At 38.7% G+C, this 23,872-nt stretch overlaps 1 protein-coding gene across 2 annotated transcripts; it reads left to right on the top strand.

The window, feature by feature from the left end:
• SLC25A24 (solute carrier family 25 member 24) lies at window positions 1–23,176 on the top strand. Of its 2 annotated transcripts, none has more exons than XM_080622915.1 (10): window positions 1–310; window positions 10,999–11,125; window positions 11,649–11,736; window positions 12,207–12,318; window positions 14,917–15,075; window positions 15,415–15,567; window positions 16,702–16,809; window positions 18,580–18,747; window positions 19,863–20,013; window positions 20,695–23,176. In XM_080622915.1, exons 1-10 carry the CDS (start codon window positions 125–127, stop codon window positions 20,871–20,873), a joined length of 1,431 nt encoding a protein of 476 aa, XP_080479041.1. In that variant the 5' UTR covers window positions 1–124; the 3' UTR covers window positions 20,874–23,176. The 2 variants fall into 2 exon arrangements, with proteins under 2 accessions (XP_080479041.1, XP_080479042.1); XM_080622916.1 differs by lacking the exon at window positions 1–310 and adding an exon at window positions 8,737–8,871.
• Window positions 23,177–23,872: the final 696 nt, after the last annotated feature.

The raw sequence follows: 23,872 nt of genomic DNA, 5'->3' as shown, positions 1-23,872 counted from the left end.
ACGGTTCCTGCTCCGCCAGCCGCGGGCGGTGGCGGCAGCGGTGGCACAGGCGGTGCCTCCTGCCGCGCCTAGCCCGCGGGGAGGAAGGGGCGAGCGTCCCGCCGCCAGACCGCACGGCCTTGCCATGTTCCAGCTCATACGAGGTTTCGTCTTGCCGGCGGCCGCCTGCGACGGGAACAGGGATGGCGACTCCCGGTACGCCAACCTCTTCAGGAAGCTAGACCTCAACGAAGATGGGAGGGTGGATATCGCCGAGCTGCAGACAGGCCTCCGGGCCATGGGCATCCCCCTGGGAAAAGAGGCGGAAGAGGTAAGAGCGGGCCGGGGGCGCAGCGGCGGGACTTCCCCGGTATTCATCCACTTCCCCCCGGCGCTGCTTTCCAGAGGAGCAGCCGCTGTCGAGCGGTCTCCCCCCGGCACCCTGCAGCCATGGGGAGGGTAAGGCGCGGCCCACCCGCCGCCCAACCCCTGAGGAATGGGGCGCTGCCCTGCCGATGCTCGCCGCGATGATCCCGGAGCCTGGGCGGTGCGTCGGGGGCTGCTCCAGACTGGGAGCCGCGTCCGGGGGCTTAGGGTTACTCCTGAGTGAAGTCGGCCTCGGGCCTGCTTTTCCCTTCCCGGGGACGCCGTGCCTGCTGCAGGAATGCGTTGTGCAGGCACGCCTCGGGGCTGAAGTGAAGGATCCCGAGTGCGAAGGCTGTTAACAGTGCTGCTGTCGGCGGTTCTCTTGCCGTCTTTATTCACCGTGTGTTGACTTCTGACTTCCTTTGATTCTTTATAGCACGATGTTTGATAGAATATTCCTCCTCCAGCATGATAAAGGATTGTAGTTTACATCGTTTGTCTGACATTCTACCTTTGCATAATCTAGGTCAGAATAAATTAAGACTAGCTTTGTGCAGCAGGTTAGTAAATCTGTATAACGGTAGGCTCTAATATCACGACTAGTTATTGATGGTAGGTCGCCATCAGCACTCGGGCATGGAAATGATTCTACTTGGCAAGGGCTGTGTTGGATAATTTCTGTTTAATAATGTAGACTTGTAACAGTGGTTGTCAGACCACAAAACAAACAGCACACACTGTGGTGTGGATTCTGCTGTGATTGGGTTGGACTATTACATTCCTTTGTTCCCTGTATCAATGTTGTGACCTCAAAAGTCAGTAAAATTGAGTCATCAAGCATTCCAGTGCAGTGCCAAGTTATACTAGCCAATCTGACCTGTTGTTTTCAGTAATCCCCAGAGAGATGAATATAAAATCAGTAAATGCACAACTCTATAGGCGTAAGTATTTGAGTGGTAAGGCAAGTCTGCACCAAGAAGGCATGCATAGGTTCACGTAGGCTGTACAGGTACAGCTGAGACCTGTGCTACAGCTATTACCGTAACAATGCTGGTCTTTATTTCAGTGTAAAGAATGGTTAGGTGGCATTCCAATGCTGTCCCTGTACTGCCTGTTGCATATTTTCTGAAAGAGGTTCAGGAAAGTGAACTTAAGTTTTGACTGCAGTGTTATGTCAATAATTCAGTTTCAGTGACCTTATACTAATTGTGGGACACACTGCCAGTTTTCCTCCATGGTCTCGTTATTTTGTGTCTGTTTTACTTTTACTTGGTATTTAATTCTCTGTCTCATATACCTAATGGAAAAGTATGCAGCAGGCCTCTTTAGTTGGATGATGCCGAGTATAGATGAAAATATACTTTCATTTCATTACTGCTTCTGGTAAAAATTATCTTTACAAGAATTATATTTTGTGTTCTCAGTTTTTGGTGTAAAGGAGGGACAGTTCTGTTTGCTTATCCATGGAAGTTGCAATATTAAGAGCATGCTAGTTGTGAACTTCAGTTGCATGTTGTATACATGTTGTTGAAACACTGTTCTACCAGTTTGACTGTAAGGATTTTGGGGTTTTACTTAAATTGAACAACAGGGGACCTGGTGACCAGTTGATCAGTTGATTTTCTGGCATTTAAAAAAGTGGTCTTCCCACATAATTTGGAGAGCCCTGGGATACAAGTAGTGGGCTGCTTAGTTTTGAGCAACTTAGAATTGAATTAAGTTTTGAGCAACTTAGAATTGAATTTCCAAGTTCTTTCTCAAGATCAGTGTGATGCTTCATTAATAGTGGACATCTGAATATCTGTCAAATTCTTAGTTGCCGCAGGATAAACTGGAAGTGAAATGCATGAAATTAACAAAGATAACCTAGACTTACTTGGATGTAATGGACAGCAGGAACTGTCTGCCTTAGTTGCTTAAGAAACACAGAGTAAACAGAATAAGCCATGAGTCATGTTGCATGTTTGAGGGGATGGAAGAATTGTTGGAGTACACTGAAACTTCTATATGCTCACTATTTTAAAGTTAATGGTGCACACAGTGTGAACTAGAAACTGGGCTACTAATAACTAGACTTGTTATAAGAGATACTCAGTAAGACTTTACTCCAGCTTCTTTCCTGTCTTTATGTAGCTAATCTGCTACCTGTACTTTCTTGCAGCTGGAACTTGTCTTCTCCCTCTTACTTTGCTTCAAGCTGTGAAGTGATGATAAGTTCAGTAAAATGCCTTTTCAGTACTTGGTGAACAGGTATTTTATTAATGAAGTCAGATACTGCATCATCATATTTGTGTTTGGAGAGGCAGAAGTAGTCTTATAATTACTAACGACAAATGAGTAAGTAAATGAGATGAGGGACTATTGAACAACATGGCAAAGCATTAGCCACTGAACTGCTCAGCCCTGCCAGCTTCGTGGCACTATGGGATGGGCAGGCCTTGAGGTATCCTAAAGCTGAGTAGGCTTCAGTGCCTCACAGTTGGGTTGGGGTCTCAGGCTTTGTGATATTGTTCTGTTCTAAATGCAGGTCTGGGTTACATTTACAAAAGTACTGTTTCAGGGCTGGCTTCATTTGCATGGAATGTTGGTCACTGTACTTCTAGGAGCACAGCTGCTTCCTGATTATAACCCCAGGTAAAGGACCATGTGGGTGTTGCTGTGTTTCACTGCTAAGTCAATTGGTTCACCCTAAGTCGTCATCTTCATGGTATAAGTCAGTGCTTGTGCTACAAGTATTACTTTCTTCTTCTCTTGAAATCTAAGTCCTCTGGAAGGAATATGCATGTCTTTAAAAGATGCAAAGCTGCTATCCATTTGAGTAATAGACTACTGTTATGCTCTTTTTATTTTACCTTTCATAGTTGTCTGGGCAATTTTATTGATGTTTAATGTATGATAAAATCCTCTTAAGTGAAGAAACATTGTAGATATGGGAACTGATGCAAAACCATGTGGGAAGCTTTGGAGGTAGGTTGCATGTCCCTCTAAGGAAGAATAATTTTTCCCCATAGCAAGACATTGTAGCACAACATGACATGAGCCCCTGAATTTGTGTTCTACTTGAACTGCCTTCTGTCAGTACCTGACAGACAAAAGTAAACCACTGGAAAATCTGAAATGTATGCTGCTTAGAGGCTGCCAGATGACTCCTCTTTTATAATGTAGTATATTACCTGCCAGGAATGGGGAGCTTTGCAAAGCTTCACGAGAGATTCCTGACATAGTATGTCAAGACAGATACAGAAGGAATTCAGTGTTGTGGCAGTATCAAATGGTGCTCTACAAGCAGTATTAAAAGCTATTGTACAGTCACTTTGCTTAGTGGAGTTGTCCAGTAGAGACACAAAATAGATGCTGGGATCAGATCTCAAATGATCTCATCCTCTGTCTACAGAATGCTGTGAGCCTCTTAGGCAGGAGTGCCGTACATGGTGTGAATGGTTATACGAAGTACTATTTTTGTTCACCCTTTCCTTCTGTTGCAGTCAATCCTTACAGTAAAACTGTAGGAGGCGAACCCCTTGTTTCAAGCTTCAGCGTAGGGTACGAGCAGCCAAGCATTCAAATTGTGGTGCTATTTTTACATTGAGTCCTGGAGCTAGGAGTAGAAAGACGTTACTGAAATGAATAGCTACATTCTGGAAACAGTGTAATGATCTTATTTGGACTGACTGTCAGGTTTTGACATAAATCTTTGGCTACATTAAGGCTTCTTTAGATAAAGAGTGTGATGAGACACTTCTGTGTAGTAGGAACAAGAAGACTAAATTCTCAGCAATCAGAATATGGTATGTTTAGAGTAATTGACTGTGTTTATGAAGATTTAATTTCAACAAAGTATAAAAATACTCAGAACACTTGAAGTGTGTTGCTGAAAATTCAGAGTTCCATCAGTGAGGCAGGCCGCGCAGTGCTGCTTTACAGTGCTGTGTCTCTGTGTGAGAGGATGGGTGAGGATAAGGCTATGTGATCATTGTTTCCTTTGGTGCTATTCTGTGGCCTCTAAAAAGTACAGCTAGGTCATGCTTCAGAGTTTGAACTTGTCATAGCTCCTCTTAGCCCAGAAAGCACATACTTGTTTAGTAACTAAGCTAAATGTGTCATTGAGTATTTCTCCAGCATTTTTTATTAAGACTTCTGGGCTTTTCGTACTTTTGGGAACTTCCTCTATATGGCAAGATTAGAAGGCTAGTAGACCAAGTTAACTGAAGCATTTTCTTTATGTTGCAGCTCTAAAAACACTAGTTAATTTGACAGATTCTTATAAGAAACGTCGGCATTTCGAATTACATGATATCTACTTTTAGAAATTATTATCATACGTGATACGCAGTTTCACAGTCCTACAAGCTTCACCACTTTCATGTCTATGTGTAATTCTCTAATGTGAAATGAAGCTTTCTCTCGCCTTAATGATATGCCAAAAACTGGTACTACAGATTTAGAGTAGATGGTCGTTCTCAACTTTTTACCAAAGCAGATGTCACCTCATATGAACCACTTAGTTCCTGTAAACTTTGTTTTTCAGGTTGTAATAGGGCTTACGATTATGTCTGATTATAGGGACTTAATTGTGAAATACCAGAAAAGTTTTCAGTAGTGTATCTTGACTAACATTGTAAGCAAACATGTAAGTTGTCGTTTCATTTCAACGTGTACAGCTTCAGAAGCTTTTAACTGATCTGTGCTGTAGTCTCCGAGTCTCCATATGAAAGAGCAAGGTGAACGTGAGTTTGTTTTCATAACACTTTAAGCATCCAAGGAGATAAAATAAATTTTTATAATGCTAACTTGATAGGTTTTTTCCTGAACAGTGACAGGGTACAGTGAATGATTAATTGTTCCTCTTGTTGCTGCAAAGTGCAAGAATTCCAGGCACCAAATATGGGAACTCCCATCTCTGGAAGATCTCCTAAGTGCATGTTGAAATGCTTTGCTAAATCCCTGTCTTGAGGCAGCAGTGTGTTCCAGGTAAATAAACAAGGTAAACTGGTAAACCTTTTGAGATGACTGTAAGGTGGGGATGTCTCTGCAGCAAAACAATCTTATTTAATGGAAAAACTCAGTCTACCAAGTATGTTCAAAGTCAAAATACCAGTGTAACTTGCAAGGAATGTTGAGTGAAAGTGCAAGGGATAGTTTGCATCTCCCATTAATGCCATTTCAGATTCTTGGAATCTAATTCATAGCTATGAGTTAAGAGTTTATCCAGGTCCTGAGGGAGCAGCTTCTGCAGGGCATATTGGGGAACATATTACAACTTGCTTCTCTTCCTTTTTAGGCTCTTTTTATAGAGATTCTTTACCTGAAATGGACCAGTGCGAAGATGGCTGTTAGTGCTTTCCTGTTGCAGGGAAGTTTGGTGCTCAGGACAAAGAACAGGAAGGTGAAGCTCTGCAGCTGATAGCAACATCTCTGCTACTGCCAGGGGTGCAAGTCTCCTGTACTGGAGTGGGGGACTCTATTAATGTCCGTGTGTGACAGGTTTAAAGAGCCTGCTTATGTATTAGCTAGTATCTTTTGGGAGGTAAGGAAACAAATATGAATGTGGCGTTTGAACAGCATTGAAGTTGGGAGGTGTTTGGAGGCAGTGCAGATTACTCAAACTGCTCAAAAAGAAGTGTTGTGTTGGATTTCTGGAGGTTAAGTGGCATTCTAGTTTGTTACTGTGTTATGTGGACTCATTGGGGTATAATGCTTTGTGGACACATCCTCAGGCCCTTTCCCTTTATGCTGGATTTATCTCCCAACTGATGCTGTTTGACAAGACCGACTTTAGTAACTTTACTACTACTGATTTTTATGTTATCGTTCTGTGTCATAATTTGTGAGGTCTTGGCAGATACAGATAGGAAAAGGACAACATGAGTTTTTACTATTGTAGGGTATGCATTTTGTAAAAGAGACAAGTGTTGCATATAGTTGAGCTGTGGCTTGATTTGGCTCCCAATAAGATTACAGTCTAATAACTTAAAATTGTAGAAAGCAGAACTATATGAGTGACTGGCACTAATTACTTTGGAGGTGAAGAGGGAAAGAATAGAAAAAGGGGAGAAGATGGGAAGGGAATATCATGATTGGTTTTGTAAGAAAATGTGAAATTTTAAAAGAAAATGTGAAATTTTGAATGTCCAAAGACACGATGCTGTTCTTACTTTGATGCTTCTGTTTCTTCTATGCAGTATTTGTAGTTGTGTCCTTTGGAACTCTAGTCATAGATTGCAAACAGTGAATTGCTAATTGCATGGGTTATGTATCATTAAGTGTCTTTTTTACTTGTCTTGTAGATGGCATGATAGAAAGCTAGAAACACCCAGTAACTTCTTAGTGGATCACTTCCTTTTAGATATTCTTTACGTTGAATTAATTAGCTGAAGTAACAAGCTAATGAATAATGATTGGTAATCTTTTGGACTGAGCAGTCCCACTTTTCATGCCCAATTCAGTTTTGTAACCAGAATGTGAAGCCTTATGCACAATACGCGAATAATGGTATTAAGTAATATCAAAATTAAACTGTGAATCTAAGAAAAAAAGTCTACATTAAGTCATTAATATTTGCAGTGTTTTGCATTCTCTGTCTTTACACTGTAACTATGAATGTGCTAAAGTTTATAACTTTGTCACAGAGTAATGTAATAATTCATTAGGCCACTTAGCACCGGGATTTTTAGGTGTGTATAAAGCCTGTCTGTAACTTTACTGTGCTGTGGCTTGTGTTTCCACACCAAATACAGAGGTTTTCTGGAGGAGCAGGAGTTCAACATGCTTTGTATAATTCAGAAATAAAAAAATAAAACTCAGTGTTTCGGTCTCCTTGTGGCCTTTCACATTGGTGTTGCCTCACTGTGCAGGACTTGGAAAGCAACTGTATTAACAAAACCTACAGCAGGAAAAAACCTGAAGTAGTAGAATGGAAAAGAAAAAAGGGGGGTGGGGAGCTAAAAAACCAAGGCAGCAATGTCATGACCAAATAGGTCACCACTGGAGCATTGTAGTCAGTATATGTAAAGGCATTAAAAGGAAAGATCATCTAAGTCGTCTTCTGTCAGCAAGTCTTTATGTGGTCACCATTTAATTTTATCTAGTGAATTATCTTTATTGCTTGGGGTTAAAGTTTATATAATAAGAGAAGAAATGGCATACCCTGAAAAAGAAACATTTTTCTCTTGGGGCTGGGCTTACATAAAGGTGAAGTGATCCCACAGTAAGTCAGGAACAAGAAATGGCAGGTTTAATGTGGCAGGCACACTGAACATTGTTTCCCAGGACTTCCAAACGAGGATTAGCATCTGGTTTGGTTCCTGCTCCATTGTTGTAAGCATGCCTGTTTTAAAGTGCACCCAGTTCTCCATCAGAGAAGTTGGTGAACCAGGAAGTGGCTCAGTGACAAGTGGTTGTAACTATGCAAAATCTGGTAGCAGAACAGCAGAGTTGGGTTCCCTGTTGGTCTGAAGTGAGGGTGAGTGAAACAGGTTGCCTGAGGAGGCTGTGGAATCTTCATCCTTGGAGATGTCCAAGACTAATTGGATGTGGTCCTGCACAACCTGATCTAATTGGTTGTGCTTTTAGCTGGGGTTTTGGTTGATGGCCTCCAGAGGTTCCTTCCAACCTCAATTATTATTTGATGTTGTGAATGGGCAGTTTATGCCTGGGATTGTGCCAGGCTTCCCACAGAATCAAGTACGTGTTCTTCCTGCTGGCTATGCCCGTGGAGTATGCCACCCTCCATGCGGGAATTTCTGCCCTGCCAGTGGAAGGCAAGCTCCTTTCAGTGTTCTCTTTGTTACACAAACTCACAAATTACTGGTTTTAATCTTGAAACTTTAACACCTGCATGATTAGTGCATTTCCTAGACACAAGGCGCTTTTGTTCCTATGAACTTTTAGATTTGTAATGTGAGAAAAATGCATGCGGCTGCTCAACGAAAGCATACAATTTTGTTCACTGTAGCTTCTGTTCTACTGCACTGGGAGTGGCTGAGGCTGGTGTGAAGTCTGGAAAATAACTGTAAAAACAAAAGTAGGGAATGGAGAGTATGTTTGTGCTTATCCTTTTCTAGCTGTTGCAATATAAAATCTGTTTATTTTGCAGATGAAATGGAAAGTGTCCCCTTCACACACTTTAATTGCCAGTGCTCTAAACCTCCTAGGAATTTCTGTTTTCTTGGGGTCACATCATCCTCAGCAGTGGAGGTTTTGTAACTGTAATTTAGTTCAAGTTTTGTCATATCTGTGAGCCAGAACAACTCTTCCATTGTTCTACATTCTTGTTTGTGTAGTTCAGATAGCAGTAGGGAATAGTAGCAGTTAATGGTGATTAAAATTCACTCAGTGTGTGTATGACTGATATGCAAATTACCTCCTCTCAGTAGCTTGTGGGAGACTAGCAGGATGCTCAGATCCTGCAGTATGAGATGCCATGCGTGGAGTACAAGATACGATGAGACTGCAGTGTCTTTGAGGGGGGACCTTTCTTAATATCTTGTTACAAGGTCATGGTCAGCAATGCATCCATAGACTTCAGTAAGTATAAACTCTTTTTTTTTCATAATGGGAAATTCTGCACAGCCTTAACCATATTGGTAAGGGTTTGAAATAGGTATTTGAAATAGATATTACAGTCAAGCTGAATTTGCGAGTATACTAAGAATACTATTTTTCTAAGATGATACCAAACACTTTTCTCTGAGTATATGGTAACTTGAGTCAGTTTTATTGTGCATAACTTGCTGTATTATAGGAGGTAAATAATTTCCTTATTGCACTGTGTCATGCCATATTGACTTCTTCCCTTCCATTGAGAAATCTATGACAATCTTAGGAATTTGGGTGGGTTTTTTTTTTTTTTGAGATTAAACATTAAAATACATTTCTTTCTGTGGTGGGATAGGAAGGATAAAGGAGGCAACATAAATGTAATAAAATCTTTTCAAGTTTTTTTCAGACACCTGCAGCAAATGCTCCAGAGTTCTCAAGTTCTCAACTTCCTTTATGCTTTATTTCTGTAGGCTAGAACTTTCTGGACTTCGGTCTTTTGAGGATTTATACTATTTATAATGGAGTAAACAAAATGATTAAAACCAGATTTTGCAGATTAGAACAGCCATGCAAATCTTGTTGCATTAGTTGATTGAGAAACTACGGTTGCACAGCGCAGTCTGCAGAATAGAAAATTGGGAGAATTTTTGGCATATGCTTTAGATGTACCCTGAAGTACTCTGAAACTTACTGCAAGTTAATGAAGATATTGTGCTATCAGTTTGGTCTTCTGTCCATCTTGCACAAAGTGCTGCTCCTGTAGGATTTCACACTTCGAGGGAAACCATGGGGAATGATGCTCAAATCAAGAGATGAGGCATAAGGTTGGACAGAGCCTTGGGTGACATGGTTTAGTGTGAGGTGTCCCTGCCCATGGCAGGGGGTTTGGAGCTTGATGATCTTAAAGTCCTTTCCAACCCTGACTATTCTATGATTCTAAGTTCCCCTTAAATCTTGTGTTCTGGAGCAGGGTTTTGGGGTGGATTTCCCAGCCTGCTTCCTGCTCATCCTGCCAGAGGGAACAGCAGTGCTGTGGAAGTGCAAGAGTGGGTGAAAGCAGTGAGCTGTGGGCCTTGCCTCTCCTCCACCCCACTGTGTTCTCTGCAGCCCTTGCTGTGGTGTGAAGCCCAAGCTCATAAATCCTGCAGAGCTTGTTAGCCTGAGCCTCATTCTTCTCAGGGCTTTGCCTTTGGAGACAAGGCTCAGCAGTTACAGGCTGATGCTTGGAGGGGGCTGTTGTAATTTCTCTTCATTAAGAACTATGTTTTCACACACGAAGATGGTATTCTGGCCCTTTGCTGATGGAAGCGTCTACGCTTAGGCTGTGTTTCAGTGCTGGCGATTGTATACCATGCATTTAACTCATGGTTAATTCTGCATATGTTTCTTACCTGTGGGACAATTATTAGAAAACACATACAAAAATGGAAGATTACTGTGCTTCTGTTTGTTTGCAAGCGCTAAGTTTGCCAAGTCTGTTGTTGCTTGTTTGTTTTATGTTTTTGTCAGGGCTTCAGTCTGAAGTAGAAAGCCCTGCCTTCTTAGACTCTGGGTGGTTGGAGGCAAGATCTTTCTATTTTTCCTGGTCAGCAGTTAAATAATTAATTGCTATCTTTATTTTTATCTTTAGAATTCTCAATTAATAGACCACTATTTTTTATTTATTTTATTATTTTATTTTATTTATTTTACTGGCATATTGACAAATTTCATGTGTAACCAGGAAAGTCACAGGATTAGAGTTGTTCTCTTTCATGATTTTGTCCTATCTCTCACCTCATCCTCCGCAACTTATTTGATACTTGTAGGTATAACTTGCCAGCGCTTGTAAGAAACTTTAAAAACCCTTTCAGTAGAAAAGCTATGTAAATAAAAGAGAAAGCACTCAGCAGCAAAGACAGATTTAAGAAATCATTATTCGTGAAAATACTGAGTGTGTAAAACTCCAAAACCAAAATATAGCTCTGAAGGGTATGCTTATGTGTTCTCCTGGTTTGAATCCCAAAGTGACCAATATGAAGTTTTCCTTAAAACTAGGGCTGTGTCATGCTGCTGTTGCTTTGTGACCTGCTGTAACTTGGAAAAGTCAAATGTTGAGTTTTCTCTCAACAGAAAATTTTTAAAGCTGGAGATACCAACCAGGATGGACAGCTGGATTTTGAAGAATTTATGCAGTATCTTAAAGATCATGAGAAGAAGATGAAACTGGCATTCAAGAGCCTGGACAAAAACAATGATGGTATGTCTTGATTTATTTGTTCAAACGTTGTTTGAAGAAGCTGTGAATTGAAAGTTATCTTCATTTATGTTCTTTGTCTAAACTGGAGACAAAAATTTGTGAATATGGAACCCCTACTACTTTTCCTTAAAATTATCATAGTAAAAATTTACTATAGCTTGAAATAGTAAATAATTATAGTATTTTTTTCTTTTCTTTTTGTTATCTTCCAGGTCCGTTCCTCTGGGGCTCTTTATTCCCCAGATGGAGGAACTCTTAAGGAAGTTTCTAAGTATCTGTGAAAGATAAAATACTTTTTAACTAAATGGATGTTTGCATCTCATTTGTTTGCATGATTTTACTGTACTTCTCTTCACTCAGTCCTTGTACCAGACAATCAAAATATATAATTTGTGTTTAAATTGATTTTAAATGATCTTTGCTATTGTGTAGGTGTTACAATAGAACTTAGTGGGCACCAAGCTGCAAAGTGTATTAAGTTCCATGTTTTAAACATGTATCATCTTTCTTTTAATGTTTCAAGGGAAAATTGAAGCATCAGAAGTTGTCCAGTCTCTCAAGATATTGGGTATAAACATTTCAGAAAAACAGGCAGAAAAGATCCTGCAAAGGTCAGGAATTATTATTTTTTGAATTATGTGAAGCTTTATGCTGTTAATTATTATAATCCAAAGAACAGGGTAAATGGAATTGTAATTTTGAAAAACGTTGGTACCTTCAGTGGTGCCTTCACAGAAATCCTTATATACTCCGTGTGTTCTTGGTGATAGTAAGTTTAGTTGCTATTTGAGCATCTGGTTCTGTGCGAAGGATGTTACCTCATTTGCCTGTAAATGCTGTTGATAGAACAAAGTGCTATAATATGTTTTTCAATGGAATGTGCCAGATGCATTTGGATAAGTCAAGCATGGTATGGGAAGGCCATGGCAGATTCAGCCTTGAAGTCTCCATATGGAATTTACAGTCAGTTGTCACTGATGTGATGGCCAGTATTAAATGAAAAAAAGGGATTGGGAGGAAGGCAATGAAACTCCATCCGTGTCACTATTTCCTTATACAGTTCTGTTCAATTTCTTTCTAGTATTGATGCTGATGGGACGATGACAGTAGACTGGAATGAGTGGAGAGATCATTTTATGTTTAACCCAGCTACAGACATTGAGGAAATAATTCGATACTGGAAACATTCCACTGTAAGTTCAACTTTCCTTTTAACTTAGCGCAGCTCCAAAGTTCATCTCTGCTGTGTTAATTTGCGATATTGAGTATAACAACTTCACAGTTGTTAAATTTCAAGCATACCTGTATTTAAGATTGTTTTGATTTCCTTTTGACTTCATGCTCTCATTTACAAGCACGATAGTGTCACATGAGGTTCTTTTGAACAAAGGATTTCATCTAAACCTTGCCAGTAATGGTCAGTAATTTTTAGGAAGGAATCTTTTTTTTCCTTTGCAGATATTCCACAGGAAGATCATAATTACAATATTAAATAATTTTCTTTTCACATTACAATACATTCTTATGTTCAGTGCTTTTGATGTGTTGAAACAAATAATAGAAACATTTTAACTGTTTATTATGTTGAAATAAGTTCAGTAGTTGTATTTCTATAGTAACATTATTACTATCTTAAAATCACTGGTGTCAGTGGTGATTATCTGTGCACATGTTCTCACACTCTTGTGCTACAGAATTTCATTTAAGAATGACAAAATATACAGCAACAGGTTATCCACTGAGCAGATAAAGTTTTTTCAGTTTCTACTGAACGGCTCTTTCCACCTCAGTGACAGACTTTTTAGAACAAATAATAAGGTAAGTAAACCAATAGTAATCCTGTTTGCTGAGGAATTATTGGAGTAATCCATGAAGTTAGGTAGACAGATTCCTTTGAATATGAGTGAGACCATTTTTATCTTCAGGGATTAGTCAGCATTTCTGTAATAAAAAAAACAGTTCATGACATCTGAAAGCTTTGAGCGTTTCATGCTGCAGCCTCAGTTCAGAAATGCTCTCCAGAAGGGATTTAGCTGCCTGTTTGCTGCTGAAAACAGTTGAAGTGCTGCTATGAGATCAAATAGTCCTAGTCCCAGTTTACTTTGTGGAAAAAAACCACCTTTGCTTTAATAAAATGTTTCATATTAATACTATTTAACATAAGAGTTTGGGTTTTTTAAAATTATGGAATGTTATTAGTCACTCCTAAGAAACAATTTTAGAAGTCTCGTGTGATCTTCCTGTGTTGCAGTCAGATGATGACCCAGTTATCTCAGCAAGCAGAATCCAGCTCTATGGCAGCACAGCTGGTGTTTCAGATAAGAGCAGATGTGACACCTCGCACGCCTGGCTGGCATTGACAGCTCTTCCAATTCTGTTTTTATTGTAAAACTTTAGTTGCTGTCAGATTTCCCAAGCAGATGGCTGCATTGGGATAGAATTATTATGAATTGCTGGATGTAGCTTTTCTGTTATAAACACCCTAAAATTTAGCTTTTTTTCTTAATTGTGTTTGGGGTTTGGTAGATGCAAGGTTTAACCCCAGGTAGATATGCATAATTTCTCTAAGAACACTGATTTCATATTGTAAGAGTTCTGATTGACCTTTTGATGTTTCCATGTAGTTGAGCAACTGATGACACCTTACCTGGAAACCATAAATGTCAGAAAGATGAAAGAATTTTCCAATTATACTATGTTCATTACCCAGAATAGTAGTGCTTATCCTGCTTGTCCAGTGGCTGTATCTATAATCTGTATCCTGCATTTCTTGTGTTCTAGATGATCAAGACAGTGTTCTGCCTACTTAACAGATAGGGAATGCAACATAAGTTAGGAATGTGTTGTCTACAGTTAAAATCAACAGTTGTTAAAAAAGTTTATCAGTTAACATGCTTTCTGGTCAGCTACTTATCAGTTATGAAAACATTCTTGCTTATTTAAATGTTTAATGTATGCATAATGCTGGTTTTGCATTGTCTACAGTGTATTTTTTCCTCATATATCATGGTTATAAATACATGAAGAGCAGATACTATGTTTAAGTGGTATGTGAGATTCCATAGTCCTATGTCTTGGACAGCTTTATTGCTAAAGCCTACAGTAGTGTTCTTTGATCAAATTGCAGACTTTTATAGTTGAAAAAAGTCATCTTGTGTCTTTCAGTGTAACTGAGGACAAAATAATGTATAAAGCATTACTCCAACTTGTAGTTTTGTGTGGTAATATACAGCAGTTACCGGAAATAGAATATTCCAATACATCACCTATAAAAAGGCTACTTTAAAATGGTGGTGGTGGTGGTAAGATCCCACATATGTGTGAATAAATTACCGTGAGAGAGAAATCTCTTGTTAGCATCCTTAGGAGATTACTAAACTAATCCTAGAAGGTTGTCTGGTGAAAGGTTATGGGCAGCATATAAGGATTTGAGCTTTAGTGCTGACTATGAAGGACTACTGATCATGAGAGAATGTCGTTTGGGCCACGCTCAAGGCGGGAATTCAACATAATTTTTAATGATGATGGTGCGGTCTTTGAAATGGTGGGTCTCTGGTGATATTGCTCAGTATCTATGTAGAAATCACTAAAAGCTGCTATTCATTGAATAGTAATGGCAATCCATAGGAAGTTAATTATAGAATGTACACTAAAGAGATATTTTTATTTTTCACTAGCATTTTATTTACATGTTCTCAGGTGGTAGGGTAATTTGGAATTAGAGCTCTTAGTAGAATTGAGATGATGGAATGAGCAAGTTATTTGTACATCTTTGCTTTGGATTCTAATAGGTGTTGGATATAGGAGATAGTTTGACTGTTCCAGATGAGTTCACGGAGGAAGAGAAAAAGACTGGACAGTGGTGGAAACAGCTGTTGGCTGGAGGAGTGGCTGGTGCTGTCTCTCGAACAGGCACAGCACCACTAGATCGCCTTAAAGTGATGATGCAGGTAGGTGCAATGTTCAAGAACTTTTTAGTTTCCAGTATCACCTCAGTTTTTAGAGAGCTGTTGTGGAAAACTGATGGCCAAATACAATATCTAAATTCTGTAAGTCTGGTTATGTTTTGACAATTTCCGTATTTTGTTCATAAAAATTATTTTCTATAGTCATAATTAACAAAATTGTAATCAAATATTATAAAACTTGTGCCACTCAGATGTTTTTTTTCAGTAGTGGTTGTGTTTTTGCTAGTTGATATATTTAAGCAATGTAATACTTGACTGATGAGTTTTGCAATCTAATCAGAGCAGTGTTCTTTACGATGACTTTGTGGTTTTTATTTTTAGGTTCATGGTTCAAAATCAAACAAAATGAATATAGCCAGCGGTTTTAAGCAAATGTTGAAAGAAGGTGGTGTCCGATCCCTCTGGAGGGGAAATGGTGTAAATGTTGTGAAAATAGCTCCTGAAACAGCTATTAAGTTCTGGGCTTATGAACAGGTAGGATGATCAATCAGGAATGAAAATAACATTATATCACTCTCACTGTTCATTATTTGCCCTCCTATATTATATAGGAGTTCTTAGCATGGTTGTGGATTTTGTCAAAGGAACTTTAGAATGACTTTCACATTTTAAAACAGTCTATTTTGTTAATAGAATATTGGATATTAGGCAGATTTTGCTATTCTATTATGAGTGGTGTCTGTCATACATTTTAAGATGTTCTACAGGCTGCATAGCTTTATGTGTAGTAGTGCAGTAATATCTAGTTTGTTGCTTTGAAGTGACAGCAACCAAAAATTTAGCACATTATGCTAGCTGAATTTATACAGGATTCTTTTTGAGTCAGATATAGTGGTGCTATGTAAGATGCCTTCATCCTGGATTTCAGAGTTATATTTACCTCTGAATCAGCTTTAAGCATCATGTTAAGGTCTAATCCTCCTTTGGAAAATGAACTCCCATTCTGTTGTAGTTAAAGGAGCTTTATTTTTTTTTCTGTGGGGCTTGCTAGTGCATCAGGTAAGACAAAATGAACATATTGAACATCTCTGTACAACTGTGAAATAAAAGCAATGAAACATCAAGTAAACTTTGGTATATTGCAAGACAACAGTAGCTTTTGATGCCTTGGAGTAACCTTGAGCACATTATTCCTTACTCTTGCTCTGCTTTTTGGGGGCTCGTGGGGCTTTCTTGCATGGTGGTGTCTCTGTCTTTGATGACATGGTATGTATGACTCTGTCTCTGTGAATGTGCTAGTTCATCTTTTAATTCTTTGATTAGAGAACTGGATCTGCAAGGGAGTCGGGTTCCACTTTGTTATCTAGAAGCCATTTTTGGGTACCCTTGTGTTGGCTGTTTGGAATACCTGACAAGTACTGTGTGTGGCAGAGGAGTTTAATGTAGGGGATTTTTGCAGTCTGGAGTATTTACTCTGTTCTTGAGAATCTTTGTCCGCAGAGTTGCAGTAAGCATAGCACTAAATTTGGTTAGTAAACATAACTGTAAATACATGAAAAAGGAAGTAAAGCTTGAAAAGACATTTTGTACTGTACTACTACCTCTTCTAGTAACTCTTGCCTCTCTTAAAAAACCATGTGATGTTTATTTTATGTGTTTTAACTACAGTATAAGAGGATACTTACTAAGGACGATGGAAAGTTAGGCACTGTTGAAAGATTTGTATCTGGTTCTTTGGCTGGAGCAACAGCACAAACTTCTATATATCCCATGGAGGTAAGTAATAGAAAATCTGCTTCCATTGGAGACTTTGCCAAATGTATGGTTCATTTCCAGGATAAAACCTATTTTGCTCTTGAAAATATTGTAGGAATTGCTCTGTTTTCTTAGATCCTAATTTATTTTCACTTTGAACTTCCTTTTAGAATTTCAGTGCCAGGCATTTTACAATGTACTGTGTTCTATTTGATATTTGCCATTTTTCTATATATTTGGCTGTATAATATTGTCTAAGGCAAGGTTTAAGTAAAGCCTTAGCTCAGGGAAAAAAGTCATCCAAGAATGCATTTAAAATTCAGTGCATGTTCAAGTGTTTTCTAAATTGGGCATTAATCTTTGCACTGTATGTAAGCAAGGAATGGTCTTGTGTGTTTCTGAACTGATGAAGTTATGCTGCACTATGACTGTGAGCTGGGTCTGATTAGATCAGTGTGGAAGAGGAATATGATGGCTACATTTGAGGCTGAGTGGATTAACTGCTCTTTTCCTGTAGTACACGAATGCGGTACTACACATGTTGCAATTTAACTAATCTTAATATGTTCACTGCTCTAGGGTAGCTATGTAGTATCCTGATGGGGTTTTTTTTTTGTTGTTTTTTTTTTTTTAATGGGGTTGGAACTAGATGATCTTGAGGTCATTTCCAACCCTAACTATTTTATGATTCTATGATAGAAGTAGGATGAACTTCCTTTACTGCTGGTTCTCCAGAAAGTTTTTCTTGTGTGAATAGCTGGAATATATATTTGCTCTGGGATTAAACCAGTACTAATATTCAGATTTGGAAGAAATGGAAAATGTAACTTAAATACCTTTTGCATTGGGAGGGCTGTCAACAGGAATAGAATTTAGCTGGTTTCATTGCTGACAGTAATAATCTCTTTTTAAATAGCATCCTTGCTGTTAGAGCTGCTGAATCACAGCTAGCCTGAGTACAGAGATGGGTTAAGTTACAGAATAACTGAAATGTTATGTAGATCATCTGGATTACACAAATCAATGGAGACAGGTGAACTATTCTGCAATAAGATGCTCAATCTTCCTAACAAAGGTACAATACTATTCTAGAATTGGTGGGTGGTTTAGGGCATTTCTAAGTAAAAGAGAAAAGCAAAGTGCCAGGAAACTCCTGAGGAAGCTACAGTTTTAGGAGGCTTTAAAGTAGGCCATATTCCTGCTCAGGAAATTTCGTTTGTAGCTTCTTTTGGATTCTGTTGTTATTTTTAGTTTTTGTCCTAAGATGCTGTATAGGCTTATCTCCATTATTAATCAGATGTTGTGTTTCAGTTGAGGCACAAACCTTATACCTTTCAACCACCTCTGTGTTGTGCTTTTTGAAAGCCTGTTTTCTTAATCTGCTTTGCTTTTCCCAGATCTGAAATGTGATCTGCTAGTATGTTAATGCTTTCACTTGTTCTTCAGCTAATGCTTCTATTAAATATTGCTCACACTGTTGCCTTCAAGTTGATAGAAAAAATATGCCTGTTTGAATCAAGGAAAGAAAGCTAAAATGAAATTCAAAAAGGCTAATAATTTGTAAGCTGATGTATGGTAGTATGTGTGCTGCTCTGCACTAAGGATAAAGTCTGAAGAAGCCTATCGCTAACAAAGCCTCAACAGTAGTCATCACAAAGGAGATTTGAAGTACCAAAATGCAAAGCAGTTCTAGACAATTGCATGAGCAGAGAGATACTGTGTTTTCCTGTGTTTATAAAAAACGTTAATAAATACATATGTAGTTAAGTTAACTGCTTTTTTCATTTTTAGGTTTTAAAGACAAGATTGGCTGTGGGTAAAACAGGGCAATATTCTGGGATGTTTGACTGTGCTAAGAAGATCTTGAAAAGAGAAGGTGTAAAGGCCTTCTACAAAGGCTATATTCCTAATATTCTGGGTATAATTCCTTATGCTGGCATTGACCTTGCTGTTTATGAGGTGAGTTTTGATTACTGAATGCATGTAGCTTTCATTAGTTAATTTATGGAAAGGGTAAATATTCTTTAGAATACTTTATCATTAGTTAGATTTGTAATATGCTTGTGGTATTTCTGTTGTCTTCAATTTAAAATAGACAAATGAATTTCCACTAGTCTTTCTAGACTGCAGGGTTTTCTCTTTACCCTTTTTGGAAGAGTGCCTTTGCCGATGGACCCTTACGTGCAACCGTACCCAACAGGAAATCTACTCATGAGGCAGGATTATTTAGACCTTGGCAATGCAACATGCTTGCATACTCAACTAAGCCTGTTGGACTTCAACATACCTATTCTATAGCAAATGTGTGCCTTAAAAACCTGAAATGATATTCATATTATGTTACCTATTTAGGATACTTAATACATTTTTTTTTTTTGCCATTTTGTCTCATTTTTAATTGGATTATAGTAATCTGAATTCCTTGTGTATTTGTGCATGTCATCAGAATTCTTTGTGGCTGACATATAGTTGGTCTCAGGAGTCTGAAACACCATTGTCTTTCCCTTCAAGAGGAACTGACACCTTTTGCACCCATCAGCAACAACTAAAATGTTTTATCTACCTTACATACTAGGTGTTGCTTCAAAGCATGTTAAGTAACTCAGCTGCAAAAAGTTTTTTTTTCCTACTATAGCAGTAACCAGCAGAATTGCTTGAGCAAATGCTTTCAAAGCAGAATGGAAGCTCTTTTCTACCGTTTGCATCCTTGCTTCTGCATGGGGTGATGTGCAGAGCTGTGCAAGTTTTTGTTGCACCCTGTGGGATACTGAGTTGTGTTTCTCCTCTCCTCGTCCAAAGTATTAACAGGTCTAGAATGTGGGCACTTGTCCTGCTCCTGCAACTTTTAAGCATTTCTCTTCTAGTCACTAACTACTGTAGTCTGGGTAAAGTCCTCGCCTGTGTTCTAAGGTGTTTTCACTTGTGCGCGTTAAAAGTAATCATGTAGGATTGGTGTAGCAAGATTGGTGCTTCTCAGGATTGATCCCCTAAGTTTCGTGATCAGTAAAGATCTATTTGTTTACTTTCTTGAATGCAGATCTCTTGCCTTATTATTTAAATTTATACCTTGGCAGCTCTTAAAGAGTACGTGGTTAGAACACTATGCGTCAAGCTCTGCTAACCCAGGTGTTTTTGTACTGTTGGGATGTGGTACTGTTTCCAGCACATGTGGGCAGTTAGCCAGTTACCCTCTTGCTCTCATCAGAACACGCATGCAGGCTCAAGGTGAGTGCTGTTGTACTGAAAATGTTTCTGTGTGGTTGCATCAAAATTGCATCATTTGGAATAGCTGTAGCAGAGACATAGGAGAAAGAAAACCTAACCTGGAAAATCAAGGCCTTATCTGGCAAATCCTTCTTAACATTGGTCCCTTCTCCCTGTTACCCCCAGCATTGTTGTTCGTCATACTTGATCCAAATGTAACATTTCAGACACTGGTGCTCTGTGTTCTCTGAGCGCCATGTGCCATACAAGACGCTACCAGGCATAGAGCTCCTGTCATAGTCTGGGAACACTTTTCTAAAATCTAGAATGCTTTGATTTGATCTTGTAAAATTTAAGAAGAGACTTGCAGCATCCTGTGAAGGTAGACAACAATGTTTGCTCTGGAGGATGTGTCATAAAGAGAGTTTCAAAGCTGAGTCTTTGCTAGATATATTTGTGCACAGACTTAAGGGTAGGAGCCGAAATTTCCAAAGGAATGTAGGTGGATAATGCTTTTCAGTGGTATGTAGACATGTGGATATCTCTCAGATGTCTAGGATTGATGTCCCCCTCTGTGAGGACTCAACTTCTAATCAGTGGCCCTAGAGGTGGTAGTAGGCTCACTACCCAGGTGTTTGATACTTGCTGAAGAATGTTAATATTACTAGAACTGTTGTATAACACATTATCTTTTTGTTCTAGCCTCTGTGGAAGGAGCTCCACAACTAAACATGGTCAGTCTATTTCAAAGAATTGTTGCTACAGAGGGAATCCGAGGACTTTATAGGGGCATAGCCCCTAATTTTATGAAAGTGCTTCCAGCCGTCAGCATCAGCTATGTTGTATATGAAAAAATGAAGCAGAATTTGGGAATAGCATGAAATGAAGGAAAAAAGGTGAGATGCTTCTAATGTTGCTGGAAACACCAGAACAAAAATGATTTCTCAAGTAATCTGCTCTCACAATAGAGACGGATCTTTGTGGAGAGATGCTGCAACTTCTACTTTTGCCCTGAAGTGAGAAGAAACTTTATTAAATCTTAGTTCACCATTTCTAAACAGATACCTATATTGCACTTTAAATGTCACTGAGTTTAAAAAAAAAAAAAAGAATCAAGAAACTATCTTTAAATCAGCAGTTTGTTTATGTTTTCAAGAAATTGTATGTATTTTACTTACTGGCTTTTTTTTTTTGTATTTGTCTTCTTTAAATGTGTATTTGGCTTGGATCAAACCAAAGGTAGGAGAAGTTTATACTGCCTTGATACTGAATATGTGAAAGTGACTTTTTGTTTTGTCATGCTGCCTATACTTAAGCAATTCACAGGCAAAATTTTGCATGCCTAGAAGTAAGCAGTTACGATTGCTATTTTTGAAGATTTAATGTTAAGTTTGTAAGAAACCGCATCTTAGATGCAGATGAGGACGGAGTAAAACATTAAAATATATCCCATCACCTTTATCTTCAGGTGAACCTTTTTTGGGTTTTTTTAAATGTTTTCATTTAAAGAATAAGAGCCTGAGAAACGGCTGTTCCGTGGTATCAGAATACCTCAAATGGATTTACACGGTATTTTTATAATACAATCAGTGATTTTCATAGTTTGCTTTGCTGGACCTGCTTTTCATTGCACTTGTAAATGTTAGCACCGTTAACCGTGACAAGCTTTGGGTTACAGCTGCACGTTTTATAGGATCAGAATATACAGGAGCAGGAAAAGTTCAGTTACTAGATCCATTCCATACAAGTGCAAGTCTCCATTTGAAAATGGAGTAGAAGATCCAGTATTAAGTTGATAATGATTGTAGTACAGCCCATAGTGGAGCTAATCATAGCTGCCGTGGGGAGAGAAATCCTTCTCATTTTGGACTATCCATTCTTTCCCTTGCTCAGAGGGCTACTGTCTGTTATGTGCTTTTAGCCACTAGAGGATTGCATTATTATGTAAAGGTTTTACAGGTTTGTCATGCAAGAGAAATCCTTTTTCTCTCACAATCTTCTGTGCTGGCTGTGTGTGAAATTCAGGTAGTGAAATACTGAGGCATTTTGTCCAAGTGACCAAATGGGGCTGCTGATCTCAGGTGCCCATCAGATTGATGTTAATGAAGCAAGCAAAGCACACACAGAGAACTTGTTATTGCTTGAGAAACAGCTCCTTAAAAAACAAAGCAGCACTTGCTCAGTGCAGAGCAGTAGGTTTTTCTATGTACTTCCTTTGGGGGTGGGGATGGGCACATTTCAGTTGTCTTCAGGCCTGAACACTGAAAACAGAGTACCAATTATTGCCAAACTCATTTGTTACACTTTTTCTGCTTTCTGCTGTGTGTGGTGTCTTAATCTTTGTAAATTCAAGATTATATTTACCTTGACCTTCTAAAAGCAACTGCCCTTAGACCACATCCGTGAAATTGGATTACTGAAGGAAGAACTTTGTTCCTGTAAGGTGATTAAGGGATCCCCTCCACTCCCCCTTTTTTTGTAATTAAACAACCAAATAAGCAAGCAAGCATAACTAACTGCCTGAACCTCCCTTGTTCCACATGCTATTTGGGCCAGATTTTCCAAACAGCAATCAGGTATTGATCTGTGTTTAGCACTTCCATGGCTGGTGTTTATTCTCCATAAACTGATATATAACAACTCCAGAAAAATTTGTATTATAAAATGTTGTTTTATCAGATTTCAGAAAATGGCAGCTTTAGCAGTGTCTTTCAGCCTTCCCCTTAGGGGAAACTTGGACTTTGCACTTTTCTAAAAACAAAACAAAAGGTCATTCTATCCAAATCATCCATGTGTACAATGCCTTTGTGACCTGAATATTTCTTGGTTTTGCCAGCGTTCTTGTATCTTTGTGGGATTTGTGAGATCAGTTCCCAATCCATTTTGTTTGACTGTGACCAATGAGCAAATGTACTGTGTGTGATGTGAAGATGACCTCAGCAGTGTCTGTCTTCTAGATTTGGTCCATCTTGTTTCTAGTGTGCAAGTGCTATTATGAGTATGGAAAATCATGGTAATGATGTTTTCAAATGTTGAAAAGATGGGGTCTTTCAAATTTGGTTTTTATTATGTGCCTTTATAATGACTATGGTCAATTGTGTACTCTTGGTCTCTTAAACATATGTTTACCTTTTTAGCTCTATAAAACTACCAGTTTCTAATAAATCTTTGTTTCCTTATCTGGCTGGAGTGTGCTGATGGGTTTTTTTCATGGCCTTACATACTATGAGTATATATGCATAATGCTCAGTGTCACAAAAGAAGGTAATTTATCTAAAAATAAGTTTGAGACAGGCCTGTGCTTTGCTGTTACGTTGGTACTTGAAGACCTAGTTTGACGTTACTTGATTGTCATCCTGTTTAAAACTCTAGCTGTCTCTTCACTTAATGGAAGATCACATAATAGTTAATATTTTTTTGATTGTTCATTGAACAGTATTACACCGTGATTTGCTTCTGTGTATGCTGCATAACAGGACTCTTAATAAGCAGGACCAACATACTTGCTTGTATTCCTAATGTTTATCTTGCTTTGATGTTCATCTTTCTTGTTAGTCGAAGGATCAATATAAAATCTTTTTTAGGTAATTTACTTAATTTACTCTGCATGTGCAGCATAGCTATCCTACTAAAAGCATGCTCAGTAGCCAGCTCTGACAACTCCTTAGGAGTTTTTTATATCAATCCTTCAAATGTTAAATATAATTGTAAATAAATTAGGGAGGCTTTCTTGTCTCTGATTCCTCCAAATACAGTTCTTGAACATAAAATTTGGAAGTTCCTTTTAAAGAAATTAAGAAGCAGATGCTTGGTGTATGATTGCTGACTAAATGAACAATCTGACATGCAATTCTACTTGGGGCACGGATACTGATACCTG

This window comes from Psittacula echo (assembly GCF_963264785.1).
Source record: "Psittacula echo genome assembly, chromosome: 7".
Lineage (NCBI taxonomy): Eukaryota > Metazoa > Chordata > Aves > Psittaciformes > Psittacidae > Psittacula > Psittacula echo.
Note: the sequence above shows the minus strand (reverse complement) of the source record. Positions and strands in the feature narration are given on the sequence as shown.

Coding starts and splice junctions, on each gene's coding strand:
- SLC25A24 (XM_080622915.1), top strand. CDS start 125: ATGTTCCAGCTCATACGAGGTTTCGTCTTGCCGGCGGCCGCCTGCGAC. Junction 15,076..15,414: donor GCCTTAAAGTGATGATGCAG/GTAGGTGCAATG, acceptor TTTTATTTTTAG/GTTCATGGTTCAAAATCAAA. Junction 16,810..18,579: donor CTTCTATATATCCCATGGAG/GTAAGTAATAGA, acceptor TTTCATTTTTAG/GTTTTAAAGACAAGATTGGC.